At 39.5% G+C, this 16,542-nt stretch overlaps 1 protein-coding gene across 5 annotated transcripts; it reads left to right on the forward strand.

Moving 5' to 3' along the window:
• The first annotated feature begins 217 nt into the window (after positions 1-217).
• On the forward strand, positions 218-15,547 carry BNIP2 (BCL2 interacting protein 2). 5 transcript variants are annotated; one of them, XM_015872650.2, is made up of 12 exons: positions 218-341; positions 3,977-4,114; positions 4,591-4,721; positions 5,390-5,457; positions 6,312-6,476; positions 8,271-8,447; positions 9,184-9,286; positions 9,543-9,674; positions 10,209-10,295; positions 10,410-10,508; positions 12,093-12,128; positions 14,496-15,547. In XM_015872650.2, the coding sequence occupies exons 3-12, from the start codon at positions 4,672-4,674 to the stop codon at positions 14,542-14,544; spliced, it is 966 nt and encodes a 321-aa protein (XP_015728136.1). In that variant the 5' UTR covers positions 218-341; positions 3,977-4,114; positions 4,591-4,671; the 3' UTR covers positions 14,545-15,547. The 5 variants fall into 5 exon arrangements, with proteins under 5 accessions (XP_015728136.1, XP_015728135.1, XP_015728138.1 ...); XM_015872649.2 differs by having other exon boundaries at positions 224-355; XM_015872652.2 differs by lacking the exon at positions 12,093-12,128 and having other exon boundaries at positions 224-355.
• The last annotated feature ends 995 nt before the right edge of the window (positions 15,548-16,542 follow it).

Genomic DNA, 16,542 nt, shown 5'->3' on the forward strand with positions numbered 1-16,542 from the left:
CTCCACCTGTACATGTAAGTTCGGTGGCGCTGCCAGGCATTTGCCGGAGCTTCGTGCCCCTCTTGGTCCGTTCCGACCCGCCTCATTCCGTCACTCTGTGGAGAGCTTCGCACCTCCAACGCTCTTTCACGCGCGAGCATCAAGTGCGCATGCGCAGCCACAGGAGGGAGTTGCGCGGAGCTGCTTTGACGCATGCGCACGAGCGCTCCAATCCTTGCGGGGCGCGGCGGTCACATGAGGTGGGCGGTGTGCGCGCTTCCGGGACTGCGCGGAGTGGCGGGTCGGGCAGGGCGGCACAGCGCAGCGGTTCGGCCGCCGTCAGCTCCGAACTGACCCGCAGTGTGAGTGCGGCCAGGTACCGCACGGGGGGGGTCGGGGAGGGGGTGGCGAGTCGGGATGTTGAGCTGTGGGAGGCGGCGTGGGGCCGCGGCTGAGCACAGGCGGGGTCAGGTCAGCACCGTGGGCCTCGCCGGGAGCGCTGCGTTGTGGGGCGCGGCTCCTCCAGCTGAGGAGCGGGATGGTGATGGGCGCGTGTTTCCTGTATTGGGGGGCGGCTGCTGTGGTGCCTGGGCAGGAATAGGGCTGTGCTGAGCATTGTAACAGTGACACGGTGCGGAGCTGTTGGAGTCGGGCCTCTGAGTTGGCTTGTTCCTTACATTCGGCTGTCAGTGCGCCGTACTGCGCAGTGTCCGATCGGTTTGGTTAAGTTTGCAGCCTTTCAATACCTGAAGGGAAGTTACACCCAGGAGGGGAGTAAACTCTTCGTAAGGGCTGACAATAGCAGGACTAGGGGAAATGGTTTTAAGTTAAAAGAGGGAAGATTTAGGTTGGATGTTAGGGGGAAGTTCTTCACTAGGAGAGTGGTTAGGCCCTGGAACAGGCTGCCCAGGGAGGTTGTGGATGCCCCGTCCTTGGAGGTGTTCAAGGCCAGGTTGGACGGGGCCCTGGGTAACCTGATCTAGTAAAGGTGTATGTTTGGTGGCCCTGCCAGGCAGGGGGGTTGGAACTACATGATCCTTGAGGTCCCTTCCAACCCGGGTCATTCTGTGATTCTGTGAAGTCGGTTCTCAGCAAGTAATGCTGCTTGCTGTTCGATCGGGTGTAAGTGCTGTTGGTGTGTCTGACAGTTCAGCTCATTGCCCTGCGAGGCCAGAATCCTGCGTTCCTACACTGCTCTGAGTGCTCGGGGCATGAGCCTGCAGCTCTCCTGCTTTACCGAGTGATTTCTGTGTGCTTGCTGCGGAAAGGCAGACGAGCCGTGCTATTAGCAGAGCCCTGTGCCTGCCTCCTTGTGCTGACTTGCAGGTGACGTGACTGGGATGTCTGTCCTTGTGTATCTTGGGAAATGTTTTTCAGGCTTGCAGTGAGCGTGGCTTTGTTCTCAAAGCCAGTGGGGTTATGGAAATAGTTAGAAATTACAGGGAGCTTTGCAATATGAATCCGTGTGCAAGGAAATTATATATATGTATTCTTCTGGCGTGCTTTGAAATTAAAAACTGCTCTTGGAGGCACCTCTTTAATGCCCGGCATGTGGGATTCCATTTGATCTTTCTCATGAAATGGTGAAGGGGAAACATAGGAAAACAGCAGCATAACATTTTTTAGCTCTCTGGGACTGCAGCATTGTGTGTGCTGCTGTGTGTGTCGGGGCGCAGCTCAGCACTGTGCTCCTCACTACAGGTGTCTTGCAGCATAAACTCTATTCGTTCTACTACAAATGCTGTAACCCTCATGTCCTTATCGGGGACCCAATATGACGGGCCTTTGTAATGGATATATAGATGTGGTCAGGCAAATTCTTATCTCCTGTTGGTGTTCTGTGGAGAATTCAAAGGTGAAAGGAAACGTGTAAAAAATAATAATAATAAGGCCACTCAAATGTGCAACAGGCCTTTTTCAAAGGTAAATTTTATGCATTCTGTTGTCTTTTTTTCTTTAAGTGTCAGAACACTTTAGAGTACACACATAACTGTAAACCACACCAAACAATGGCAGTTCATGGTCTTCTCAACCATGCTGTATGTGTACCATACATGTACCCAGACCAAGCCCGCTCTGTGTTGGTGAGAACTGAGCACCTGCTCTTTCCAGGAAAAGGATGAGAACACCCATGTTAAGCTTGTGGTGCAAGCAGTAACACACCTCAGCTAAGTATTTACATGGGTTTAACCTGCGGGTCTGCACTGAGGTCCTTTCATTAGCTGTAGCAGCGAAGTGATTGCAGTGATGTGGTGCCTTGTGTTAGTTCTGTGCTGTTTGTAGTGCTCTGACTTCCTTAGGAGTGTAACAGCAGTGAAGCCCAGGGTTTGCATGAAGAGAGCAGAACCACGTGGCAGTCCTGCAGCTGGGTGTTCTCCGTGTGACCTGATGTATCTCCCAGTCTTCTCATTCCATTTCTGTACATTACATGGAGAGAAACAGCAAGCAGATCTGCTGTTCTGAGAAGCTGTGAGTTGTCTGCGAGGAGTGCGAGTGCCAGTCAGAAATTAATTGCTTCTCTTCTATGTGACTAGTAAAGACTTGCATTATTAGTGTTATACTTTCAAGTTTAACATTTACATGTTTCATTTACAGTTGATTTTAAAAGACTTGGGTGAAGTAAAAAAGAAAAGCCACTGCTGCCACAGCAGCCATAGGAAAACAGTTCTAAACTCTGCTTTAGCTTGTATGAACAGATGAACTTCATTCGTACTTTGTAAGCACAGGTATTATGATACAGGGTCATTCGTTAACTATCCAGGAACTCTGCACTTCTCTGACTTCCCTGAAATTGAAGATTACTTTGCTCAGCATTCATCGTGTGTGGTGATAAAGCTGTTAGGGCAGAATTCAGCCTCGGAGTCTTGGGGGAACAGGAATGTGAACACAGTGCGGGCATACATAAAAGTGGTGCCTTAAAGCCAGCCATGCCATGACTGTGTTGGTTTTTGTCTTTCCTTCTGCTGTCATCTTTCTTCCTTTTATAATCTGCCCTTAAGAGTGGAATAACCAGTTGAGATTTCCTTTTAGGTTTATTCTGTTTTTAGGGAGCTGTGTCTTTGCATCAGATGGTTCATTCCATACTGACTGTAAATGCCATGTTTTCTTCATTTGACCACGTGGGATATCTTGTGCTTCATCTCAGTGTCCCAAAACAAATGTAACAGAGTGCTATGTACAAATTAATTGTTCCTGCTGATCAAAATAGGACTTCATCCCCAAGCAAATTCTTTCAATTCATTATTGCAAACACTCAGCAGGTCAGAACGCAGGAAGAGCTTCATACCAAGGGTGTCAACATCGTAATGAGAGAGGGCGTGTTTTGTGAGGAAGGTGGTATGATTCAAGCAGCAAGAAAACATTCCAGACAACGCATTAGTCAAAATGGACAGATAGGAAGAGGGAGCATTGGGAGGACCCTGACTGGGGACACCTTCTTGGAGGTTGTATGGGCACGTATTGCCCACGGCTGAGCTGGTGGGGGCTGAACAACTCAAAGAAGGAAAGGCTTCTGCTAAGGGGGATCAGATTGCTACCTTCTGGAAGTTTTAGTTTTGTTTCCTGGGTGTGGGAGGAAGGAAAGGTCAGTAAAATAAAGCAGTAATGACAAATTCAAGCCTAATTGTTTCTGGTAATGCAGTTTTAACAATGAAAAACTTTTAAATTTTTACATTATGCAGCTTGTTTAGCATAGCCTTAGCACTGCAGGTCTTTTGAGAATCTGTCTGTGGTTATTATTGGATCTGGAGAAGAGAAAGTGACATTTTCCACAGTAGTTGCTTCTACTGAACAGTAAGCATGGCTTGTTTCTTTTTATCCATGTAAGAGTAAACTATCTCTCTAGCTTAATTAGTAGTGTGATTGTATTCCAACATTGTACTTACTGGGTTTTACCTTAATTGCTTCTTTGCATTTAAAAATACGATTCAATTTCCTGTTTTGATTAGTACTGCTTTTCCTATCGTTGATAAGTTTACCTGTTTCTGTCAATCTTAAGAGCCAACACAGCCAGGATTTTCAACTGGATTGGATTTGGATGTTAGCAGAATGGTTTATTATGTTCTGTTGTTGGCAATTCCCTGTTGCTGGTGATGGGTGAGCCTGAAAAAACGCAGCTCTGCTTGCACATCTCAGGGTAAGTTTTCTTTCTTTTTATTGGAGTCTTTATTGTTTGTTTAAGAACTGAGTTGTATTTTAGACCTGACCATCTGGTTTGGTGTTTTCCCCAGAATATACCTTTATTCAGTATCTCTCATATAATTTAAAGGTTTTGTTTTTTCATACACCGTGGAGTGAACTGGTGTAATCCCAAATGAAAGGTCAGGTTACTCTGAGCTTTGGTTATAACCTAAAGATTGAGCAGAGTGTTGGATTAGATGATTTGAAGAAACCCCTTTGAACCTAAATTATTATGCCAGTTTTGTTATTATAAGCAGCTTATTATAAATAGTTTTGCATTTGGAAAAAAAAAAAAAAAGTGGGGATGGGGTGGGGTTGGAGGGGATGAATTGGCAACTGTTCCCTGTTTTTTCCACACAATATCTCAGCTTGGTGGTAAGTGATGGGATGCAGTGTTGTAATACTGAACTGTATCTTTTTATGTTCCTCTAGCTGCTCATTAGCCTGCTGTCCAGAAGACGAGAGGTTCTGGCTGATCAGGAGTAACTATTAACAGTTCAAGTTGGCTGGAGAATGGAAGGTGTTGAGTTTAAGGAAGAATGGCAAGATGAAGATTTTCCAAGGTTTTAAACTTTTTGTAAATAAAAATCAAATACAGAACATCCAAAATAAGCTGTCCCTATTTTCCTGATAAGCTAGTACTTGATCTTGCAGTGATTTCCACTGACATAGTGACCTTGAGAGGCTTTTGTGCCTTGTTTCTTTGTGTCCTGGAAGGCGATAGCTTTATGTTGATTTGTAATAGAAGATTGCCCGTACTGAAATTACTGATGTTACCAAAATGAAAGTGTAAGTTCAGCCTTGTTTTCTTCAGGTGTTAAAGGAACTTTTTGAGACTGTTTGCTTATTATCACCAATGACTGAGGGCCTGAATACTTCAATAAGCAATGTTTCTGACAAGTTTTAGCATTTAAGAGTTCTGTGATGCTCAGACCTACAAAGAAATTAAAAAAAGCTGACTTGAGAGGTGTTCTATAACAAAATGAATACTGCTTCTGTGATGTATTTCATGTTATACTTTATTAAGCAAGAATACAGTAAGTTTTCCTAAAGGTCATACCAGTAGCAACCAGTACTTTGATATTTCATAATTTGAATGCTATAAGGGAAATTGTGCTGCGTTGTTGCTTTACTGCCAGCTTGAATTTAGATTGCATGTGTATTTGGATCAATACAACTCACAATGTGGTTTTTAGCAGAAACTACTATTAAAAACTATTTTGTGTATCAGGCCCCTGCCAGAGGATGATCCTGTTGACTCAGATGTATTGGCTGCAGCTGGAACAGAAGGTGAAACTGGTAAGAACATTTCAGTGCAGTCAGGCTGATGGTTCCCTACATAAATGGCTGTTTTAAAGCTCTGTTTTGTGTTGGGTGGTGGTTGTTGTTTTTGATGAGGCTTGAGGGATCAGCATTCTGAATGACATGCTCATATGTCAACAGAGGTATCTGGGTAATAATGAAAATAAATGAATGATTACACTCATTTCATAACTGGTCTTAAAATCTTGGTTCATTATTTGCCTTCAGTGCCATCAGTTAGGGCCTTAGTCTAGCTTCAAGTTCCAGGCCTGTGTGGTCTTTTAAGATTTGTGGCAGCCCAAAAGATCAAAAAAAAAACATTTTGGATCTTGTCTGTCTGCTTTATCATGGGCAATTCCAGTGCTGGATCAGTATGTTTCTTTTCCTTGCTGCTTTCAGTTACTGTTTACATCGCACAAATGTTTGCCTTGTGTAAAAGCACATTGTGTATTTGCCTAACGTTTTCCTTAATCTTCTGCCTGAAGTGTTGTCCTTTAGCTTTGTTTGTTTGTTTCTGTGCCTCAATATATTACTTCTTTGAATGACAGCTGTGGTGTTACAGATTCCTGAAAAAACTAGTGCTGGAATACAGATGCATTGCACTTTTGTTAATGGTGTGGTGGTCCCCCTCTGACCATGGTACATACGTTTTAAGGACTTGAGCTTTTAGTCTCCCAGGTTCTGTTCTTTTTACCCGTGTATTTTAATTCCTGATCTAAGGATGCATTGTTGCAGTTGTGGGCGTTAACTTACTGTGTACTCTGAGGAAGTGCTGTGCTGTTCTGTCTAGTTACTGTGCTCGGCTAAACTCACTTGAGCTTTGAAAACAAATTTGCTTTTTTCAAATGCAGCAGTTAATGGAACCAAAGTGAGGAAGAAACTTCCAGCTCCTGATATCAGCTTAAATTTAGATCGCAGCGAGGAGTCTGTTTTGTCTGACTTGGATGAGAGTGGAGACATTGATTTGGATGACTTAGATACTCCTTCAGAGAATAGCAATGAGTTTGAATGGGAAGGTAAGTGTTTTGTAGCTCTTGTCTGATGCCATAGGGTGTTGTCCTACATGTAAGTGAGCAGTTCTTCAGGTGGGAAAGAACTGTGACTTGTAATTTCTTTTTAATGGGAGTGATCAGATAGAAATGGAGACAATTTTAAAAAAGCAAATCATATGTTGACTGACTAATAAAATACAAACATAATAGCTATAACTCCAAATAAACCTAAATGAATGTGAGTGAATGCTACTTAGACTCAGTTATGGCAAATCCTTGGTACAAACGTTGCTCTACATGTGTTACAGTTGCATTCTATATAGAGGTAAGCATTGTGTAGGCCTATAGGTTGTAGATGAGCTCATCAAGATTTTGTGAATTGTAAGCCTTTGTAATTAAAGAGGCCTGAATGATGTTCTTAAAAATGAGTAATACCTGAGCTCATTTATTACTGTAATGAAACTGAGAAAAGGTCAGAACCCTTCAGACTTTGCAAACTTTCTGTATTGGCTTGGAATAGCAGAAAAACCTCTATTTTCTGTCCATTCGAAACCTCTTTCAAGTTAACTTCCCAGAAGCGACGCAAGAAGCGCTACATAGATGATCCTTAAGAAATGAGTCAATTGTTAATTATATTTTTACGGGCAAAATCTGTTGAACTTAATACATTTTGTTTGAAGTAACCAAGTTCTGTGTAGAAGTTGAAGCACAAGTTTCAAACTGGCAGTTTAATTCTGAATAGGGCTCCTTTAATGTAAGCTGTGAACTTTTACTTTGTTGAGACACTTGAACTTCTATAAGCGTGCTAATTAAGAATGTCTCTAGAGTTACAGATAAACGTGTGACCTTGACTATTACTTGTTTTATGCTGCAAATAAAAAATCCTGAGAAAACAGGAAGTTCTTATTGTTACGTATGAAAAGAAATCTGTCATTCATTCCCGGATTGCTTATAAATGGAAGAAAAGCATTCTTTAAAGCAAGCATTTTTAATACCAACATGTTGCAGGTCAGGTTTTTGTAACAGAGGCTGTGGGCTTGTCTGTAGAAAAGAAACTTCAGAGACAGAGAGTTGGTGATTAGGGTTAGCTTTGCAGTGCTGCTAAGGAAATGTTCCAGATAATTGTGCCTTATTTTTCAGAAGTGGCTGAAAAGGGTTTCTGTCTTTTCTTCCTTTAATGCTGCTGCCTTCATTTTCCTGGAAGGATAGTTTCAGTTAACAGCTTTGTCTTGGGAACAGACAACTAACTTGCAGTAGGTTTTTCTCGTTTTGGGTAAGGTCTGTGCAACAAAGTCAAGAATCATTGTTTAATTGGAGCAAATTTTTGACAGATTGCTGTCAGCGTAAATTTCATATAGTGATTGTGCGCACACACAAATTAGATTTATTTTCTAATAGAATGCCTGCATGTCTGCTTGCAAGATAGTGGTAATGTTTTAAATTATGCTTCCTTGTAAATCTGTGATCAAGTAACCTTTACGATTATCACAGAGTTAACCACTTTGTCTACATTGGTGACATTCATTCAGGTCAGTGTACTGAATGCTTCTAGTTAAGTAGGCTTCTTACATAATTGGAACCTTGCATGCGCTTTCAAATATAAAACTGCAGTTCATGGAAAACAAAGCTAACAGTATTTTGATAAATGCTTGATGTTGATGAGATGGTGTTTTGTAATGACTGGAGGAACTGATATTCTTTAGCCAAACCGTATCGACTGACTTAAATTGGAGAGCAAAATGGTTAACCTGTGTTGTAATTGGCAGTCGCTGTATGCAGTATTCATAATGGATATTGAACATGTTTTAACTTTGGCAGATGATCTTCCAAAGCCAAAAACTACTGATGTAATTAGAAAAGGATCACTTACTGAATATACAGCAGCAGAGGAGAAAGAGGATGGTCGACGCTGGCGTATGTATAGGATTGGCGAACAGGACCATAGGGTGGACATGAAGGCAATCGAACCGTATAAAAAAGTTATCAGTCATGGTGGTAAGAATTAGTGATACGCTGAGGGGGACTGTTGAAACTGCTACTAGAAGCTGAGTTGCAGTGGTACAGAAAAAGTGGAAAGACTTGGTGATTGCGCGCTTTGTTGTAGTGCTGAGCCATATGCTTAGTTTGAATCTTTTTGTATATTAAACTGAAGTTCCACAATGTATTTGTGTTCAGCTCCTAACATGAGTATTCATAATGCGCTCAGGTGTTCTGCAGTCTTAATGTTACAATCAAAGGGTTTATTTGGTTTTAAGAGTGTTGAAGGAAGTAGCTCTAGGTTTGCTCAGGCAGAAATCCATTTACTGACTCCAGCTGAACAGTCTGTGAAGCTTAGGTAGGAAAAGAAGTTGGCCATCAAAAACATTTAATATGCTGAGATGTACAGTACAGGTACAGCACTTTGATTGCATCTGTTTCTGTTATTTCTTTAAAAGTAGATGAACTTTAAAAAAAAAAAAAAAAGTGTTTTTTTTTTAATAGTTATAAGCAAAATCTTGTTGGAAACAGACTGACACCTGTTCGTACCTCTGCCATCCATCCAAGTGGTTCCAGAGGATCAGTCTGGTGATAGGTGATTTACAGTGCATGTGTGTTCATATCCACTCATATACCTTGGTGTGTGTAAAGTTCTTTAAGGGAAATAATGGAAAAACTTGCTGTATATTTGTGACTTTTCTTTGAGTAAAAGATACAATCACTGTAGTCACTACTGCTGCCTTTTTCTTTGTAGGTTATTATGGTGATGGGCTAAATGCCATCGTTGTGTTTGCTGTTTGCTTTATGCCTGAAAGCAGCCAGCCTAACTACAGATACCTAATGGACAATCTATTTAAGTAAGTCATCACCTGCCTCTGAACACTACCTTGGTTTCATGTTGTAAAACTTAGTAATTCTTGTGAAGCTTTTTCTTTTAGGTGAGGGAAGGGTAAATCTAATAAAGAACTATGTCTAATTCCAGGGGGGAAAAAGTGATTGGATGTGGCTTAACACTGTTGTCAGCCTCTCTTTTTTTGGTGTTTGGGCAGTATTAAGAACTACTTCAACATCCACAAATCTTCACTTGAGCGTTTTCTTTCCCTCTGTTTGCAGGTATGTAATTGGCACTTTAGAGCTACTAGTAGCAGAGAATTATATGATAGTGTACCTGAATGGTGCAACAACACGGCGAAAAATGCCAAGCATAGGCTGGCTTAGGAAGTGTTACCAGCAAATTGACAGAAGGTAAGAAGTTCTGTAGTTTTTTCTCCCAATGTTTGTGTTCAGTGCTGTTCAATTAGGTGTTTCTTAATCATGAAGATGTAATTGTTAAGCAGATAGTTTGTTGTATTGAAAATCTTTTCTGACATCTTGTCATTGTAGAATAATGGTATGGATATATTTGAATTTTTTTAATACCCATTTTTATAAGTGAAATTGTAGTGTTAGAATAGTGAGTACTGTTACAGTGTAGTATTTTGTTAAACATTCACATACTAATATCATAGGGTGGGTCCACTGACAACTTCATTTCAAATGTGTAAAAAAAGACAAACTTCTGCTGCTAAAATGATGCTGGACTTTTAATTCTGACTGTGTATTTTTCTAGTGCTTTCTTCTGGCAGACAGGGATTTCAAGCAAGGGAATATCAGAGTGCTAGATCTAAATAACAAAGCTGTGATTGTAAAACATATGTTTTGTATATGTATATTTTAAAAAGCCTTCTGGCACGTTACCTTTTTGTTCTAAGAACTATGTTCAATGTTTGAGTCTTTCAGGTTAAGGAAGAATCTGAAGTCATTAATCATAGTTCATCCTTCTTGGTTCATCAGAACGCTTCTGGCCATCACAAAACCTTTTATTAGGTAATGATATGGATGCTGTTTTTCTTTATAAAAGTTTAAGTCTTTAACTGTTTAAATATTGACCTAATGAATACCTTTTAAGTTGTAACCGTACCCTGCATTTCTTCTTCACAGCTCAAAATTCAGTCAGAAAATTAGGTATGTCTTTACCCTGGCAGAACTAGCTGAACTCATCCCCATGGAATACGTTGGCATCCCAGAATGCATAAAACAGTACGTCTTAACATTCAAATGTGTTCTATGTTGACATGTTTAGGAAGCGCTGTTTAATATATTTAGTGATTGGTTTGAATGTAATACTTGATATGTTAAGTAACTGCCATTTCTAGGAGGAATTGCTGAACTACAGTTTTAATATCTAATCGAACAGAAGGAATGCTAATGCACAAGGACTTTCGTGTATAGTGTCTCACATAATCAGCAGTTTATGATGTATCTACTCTTCTGCAGATTAGGCCTTGCTGCAGTTCTTCTACTCGCTGTATGCTAAATGGGCTTGAGTAAGAAATTCTGTGCATTTCTGTTGGGCTTATTTGTGATATCTTCACCGTTGATGCTAAACTGCACTACAAATTAAGAAGTGAAATACCACTTGGGTAGGAATTTCATTTGAAAAAAGCTGTGGATAAAAGTGCTTGAATCTGTACCCACAGTACTTCTGAAACTGCTTTGGCAGAGTGGGGAAGGCAGTATCCAGTGTCCTTGATTTTCTTTTTTCCTTCTGCTCTTCCTTCCTTTCAGGTCCTTGCCATATAATATCCATCTAATGTCAGCACAACTCTGCTGTCAGATGTGGTAATGACACTTGAATCTGTGGATGCAGTGATAAAGAGAAATCATAAACTTCTGTTTTGAAAAGCTAGATGGGAATATTAATAATATTAATAATTCTGTTAGTAAATTAATTGGAAGGTGTAACATGCAGAGTCCATGGGGTATGTGCCGCAGTAGGTGATCACAGATGTGATGGCTAATGGAGAACTCTATGAAGGAAGATGGTGTAGTATTGCTTTGGGCAGTTGGATGAACTGACTGCTGGGTGCTGCAATATACATTGAGCTGGTGTTAGTTGTGAAATTTATTTATTTATTTATTTATTTATTGCTCTATATAGCATAGAGCAAATGCAGTTTTTTTGTTGAGGGCGAAAGATGTGACAGTTGGAGCAGCTTTGTGCTATTTTGGGAATATTTTCATGGGACTTTTTGAAGGGTATGTTAGGGAAGTCCAGGCTGTCATTCCTAGACTTACACAGCTACTTTCTGTACTAAAGAATTGCTTGGGTTGGAAGGGACATTAAAGCCCATCGAGCTACAACACCCTGCTGTGGGCTGGTTGCCACACACTGCATTGGGTTGCCTAGGGCCCCATTCAGCCTTGTCTCCAGGGATGGAGTGTCCGCAGCTTTTCTGGGCAACCTGATTCAGTCATCAGAGGTCAGCCAAGCTTATTCTTTATAGTAGTTAATTCTCAGACTTCTGTGTTTGATATCTGGTTTTAAACTATTTAAAAATACAAATTTTAAACTTTAGTGATGGCTAAATAACATACAGGAAGTTGTTCTGGGTCAATATGCTGCAGTAATTAAATTGTGATAACAATTGATGATGTTGAAGGTGCAAAACTTTTTTTTTTTTTTTTTTTTTTTTTTTTTTTTTTTTTTTTTTTTTTTTTTTTCTTTTTCCATTTTAAAACTTGGTATGTTTCCACAAATTATATTTACACTGATACCAGTTTGTAGCTTCTATTGAATTTGGCCTTTGTATATTTACTGAAATCAAACTTTTCCCCACTAAGGTATGAAGAAGAAAAGTTTAGAAAGAAACAAACAAGGTATATTCATGTTTTGATGAAGGTTGCATCTAGATAAGACTATTTGCACTGCAACTAACTCCCAGATGATTGGCTTGTGTAAAGGAATAAGCATTTGTAAATATAAACGAGCACTAGTGACCTTGTTCTTATGCATGGAGTAACATCAGAAAACCCACGTATTTGTAAATAGTCTCTACTTTTAAATGTGATTCTGAGCTTTAAGGGGTGTGTGTGGATTCTTCACATCTTCAAGAGGCAAAAGCATGCTTCTGTATGAACTGATTGAATTGTTTCACTGTTCTAACAAGTGATGTCTGAAGAGTTGTTTTTAGGTGCTAAGCTGTAGTACGCAGCAGAGGCACAACTGTGGAACAAGTTCTAATCCTGTATTTAGTTTCATATTAACTACCTTTTTTAACTTGCTTAGATGCAATTTAATGTTTTTAGTGCTGTTTGTATTTGCAGTGCATATATTCCTTAGTAACAGTCACTGGATTTTCACTTTGCAAGCTTTCAGTCTCTTGCTAACCATTCAGGCTCTCTTAGTAGCTGTGATAATTTTTTTTCTCTTTTTGCTTTTACTTTTTCCTGTATATCTAACAGATGTACTAGAATGTTCTGCTATTAGCTTCACCTGATTTGGCTACCATTCTGTGTGTGTAACTGTTGAGGGAAGCTTCTTGTCTAACTTGGGTAATGAACAAAGAAACAGTGAAATGAAAGCTAAAAAAAAATTCTTTCTGAAAGCTTGCATGTGAAGCCACTCCACTAGGAATTACTCCAATTAAGAGGATCTTGCGGTGTTATAGCCTTAAGTTCTGAGAAAGCCAAACTTAAGAACCCCATTCAGTATACATTGAACAGCAGTATTACCTGCTTTTGTCCAGCACGCGTGATTTGCATTGCAAGGCCCATTGTATTCAGACTATGAACCTGAGGCATTCAAGCAGTAACATATAAACTTGGTAATCTGGAGGAAAAGTAGCACTCCTTAGTGTACCTGTCAATGTCAACACTTACTACCATTACTTTTCACAGAAGTTTTACTTCAAAACATACTACTGAATTAGACAAGTAAGATCGCAGGCACTAAATGGTTGTGAGATATTAATCATGTTGAAAGCAGCTGTAGGCATTGTTGTCATATGGGAAAGGAGACGTGTTGATGTTTGTTTACGAAGAGTGTTGAAGATGGCAATAGGAATTCTTTGGCTCTGTATATTTGAGTCATTTTAGAAGCTGGACTTTGATACATTTCTGTGGGTTTATATTGCCAGCTATAGGTCAGCGCATAGCCAACTTGTGTTAGCTTACCTTACCTTCTTGTGCTTCCTATAATTAGTTCTACAAGTCATGTCAAAGTACGCTTTAAGTTACAGCAGTGTGGACAGGGATGAGTTGCAGCAGCATGCTGTGCAGGTAAACCATCCCTTAATCAGGAATGTTGTTTCTAAATACCACTGCTTCAGATTTACGAATCCATTTGTATTAGGTGCAGTTCATAGAACTGTAAAAAAGAACATCTGCCTCTTGTTTTTGTGTTTTTTTCCTGTTTTTAACTGGCTGGCTATCATTGGAGAGACTGAACAGATGGGTTTGTCAGTTCAGTTGTTAGAAGACAAACTCACCCTGAGCCTCTGTTGCTTTGGAACTAAGATTGGTTCTAAAAGTAAGCGATCTCCCTTATTATCCAGAAGATATAGTTAAGACTGGTTTAATCTTACTGTAAAGATGAAAAGTACATACGCAGGACTGTGAACCATCCCCTAGTTTCTGCAAAGCAACACTTCATTCAGTGGTCCCAAGGTAGATACAGAAACCCTTCAGAAATGAATTGTTCCTGGGTAGTCAAAGGAGACTATATTATAACTTAATAGAAAGTCCTGCAGTTAAGGAGCCACCGAACTCTTGTTAATTAAGTTTATGCTGTTACCTTCTTGGCTTAATTACTGTAAAATTGAAGATAATTTTGTGCTAATATTGCAGTGTATTAATTCATCAAGTAGTAGCACCTGATAATACTGTTAACTGAGAACCTGTATTCCCGCTTGTATTTATTAGTAAGAGTGCAGAACCTGCTGTTTTTTCTTGCTGTGCAGTCAAAATGCACTTTGCTTTTCAGATGCTATACTTACTTTAATGGCTTCTTAACAATTTAAATCAGTTTCTGGGGGAAAAGTAATAAAACAGACTTTTAAAACATCTTATTGTGACTGCATTTAATAAAAATCTTAACTATTCAATATTTACATGCTAAATAATTGTTCCATGCAAGTGCTTTCACCTTTTTCCTGTTAAGATTAATAGTTTTGCTTAATATATAAGCTTAGAAACTAAATTTGCTTTTAATATAGTTTTAACATTATTGTTTTCTTTACTAAGCAGAGTTGACCAAGAACTGAATGGAAAACAAGAGCAGAAGAGTGAACAGTAAGTTGGGAGTCCAATACAAGACTGAAGAATGTACAGATGGATTTATGCTATTTTCTCCACTTATGATGCATTCATGCGTGTATATATTACATAACCTGTTGCAAGAGGTGCTTAACTTTAGACTGGCACACAATGGACTCTTCACTCCTGTATTGGTTTGTCCTGATTTGAGTAGCTGCCTTCGTGTAATCTTTTTATACAGCCAAATGTCAAAGAACCCCATGTTTAGAGGATGTTCTTACATTTGTTTATCCAAATGATGCATGTTCTTCAGTAAAATATTTATATATCTATAATGCTAAAGGAAAGATAATATATATTTTTATGACTTCGAGCAATACATTGTGTACCTACTGAAGGAATTCATTTGCAGGTAGGCAAGGCCATAAACTACTCGTTATTGTATAAAGTGCATGATCTGTTTTTGCTGTAAATGGTCAAGTGCATTTCTTGGTTGTCATAGAAACCTTAATTTGTTTGGATATTAACAATCACATACTGTAGTCTACTATTTGTGTGGAGATGCTGATTTCTGTTCACATCTAATACAAGCAGTACTCATTTACCTCACTAGAGTGAGCTTGAGCTTTGTCTTTTAGTCCACTTCTCAGAACGCTGATCTGGAGTTCTCTGAATTTCTGTCTGTTGGCCAAAGGGTATAAGCCTAAGCTACAGTGGAAACTAAACTGTGTAAGTGACTGATATCAGACCTGCATAAAGTTAAGCTGCAAATTTCAGATTCTGCTTCAGTAAATGGAGGCGACTTCAGCTACCAGGATGAAGTGAGTTTGTTCTGGTTTGTTTGTTTGTTTTTGTGGATAAATATCAGTTATCACCAATAGAAGTTCTGCTTATTTTCAGTAGAGCTTTGGAGCGGCATAGATATCTTAGCATTGTTTGCAGAGATCAGGATAATCTTACTATGACTGTGTCATCCTTGTAGATGCAGCATCCATTTCTAAAGCTCTTGGCTTGGCACCTGATAGTAGTGTTAACCAAAAAAAGAAGAGATTTCCTCCTCACCCCATAACAGTAGTGAATTTGCCTATATAAAAGGTGTTCTTGGATTCCAGGGTAACAATTAGGCACTGATTGATTGATAGCCTGTAAAACTTTGTGAAGTGTCAAGCATTGCTATTTCCCTGTAAGGACAGATGCACACAAATGAAGCCATTCAGGAGCTGAGCAATTTAATGTTTTAGTAAATATTTGATCATGTTTTGATTTGATCGGTTTTTTTTATATGCTCACAGTTTTATCTTTAAAATGTCAATTTCATTTAGTGTTACACAGTTCTCTTGTACTTACAGAATGCATTCAACTAGATTAATACCTGGCATGGATTAGTAGCAGTCTAGCTAGTTCCATGGCCAGCATTTATTAATGGCCGCTTCATGCAGAATCTCTGATGATGCTCATAACAGTCTGGGAACAGATATTCATGTCAGATAAGGATGATCTGCCCATGGCTCTGGGAGTTTGTCTGCAATTCATAGACTTTCATCTCAAGGCCTAGGTACTTACATTTGGTACTAGGTACCTAGGTACTTACGTTACCTTCAGTATCCCGGTTTCAAATTGATTAATATGCAGGATGTTTTCTTTCAGGAGGTAATATTGATTTCAGATTGCCTTGAATCTATTAGATCATGTTTGGATCTTGTTTTGAAAGCAGAACGCAAATGTGAATACTTCATTTTAAGGCTTTTTTCCTATTTCAGTTTTGATGTTGAGCTGGGTAAAAGTTAGTGAAGTAGATATTTTTACAACATGTTTAATGCTTCCACAGTGCAACGCATATAAACATGTAGACCTGGAAACCGTCCCGATCTTTACTGATTCTGTGTGAGTCCTGGGGTAGATGCCAAGCATTCCAATCCAATCATCTTGTTGCAAATTCTTCCTAGTTCAAAAAAGTCTTCTCAGTAAACTCCATTTATAATGGAACGATTGGATTTCTGTGAGTATCTGTCCTGTTCCTTCCTATGTATATAATGTC

Source organism: Coturnix japonica, chromosome 10 (assembly GCF_001577835.2).
Source record: "Coturnix japonica isolate 7356 chromosome 10, Coturnix japonica 2.1, whole genome shotgun sequence".
Taxonomy (NCBI): domain Eukaryota; kingdom Metazoa; phylum Chordata; class Aves; order Galliformes; family Phasianidae; genus Coturnix; species Coturnix japonica.

What these genes read in the sequence shown, in the direction of transcription:
- BNIP2 (XM_015872650.2), top strand. Translation starts at nt 4,672, where the DNA reads ATGGAAGGTGTTGAGTTTAAGGAAGAATGGCAAGATGAAGATTTTCCA. An exon ending in ATCCCAGAATGCATAAAACA is followed by an intron (nt 10,509 to 12,092) that starts GTACGTCTTAAC and finishes TTCCCCACTAAG; the next exon opens with GTATGAAGAAGAAAAGTTTA. An exon ending in TTTAGAAAGAAACAAACAAG is followed by an intron (nt 12,129 to 14,495) that starts GTATATTCATGT and finishes TTTACTAAGCAG; the next exon opens with AGTTGACCAAGAACTGAATG.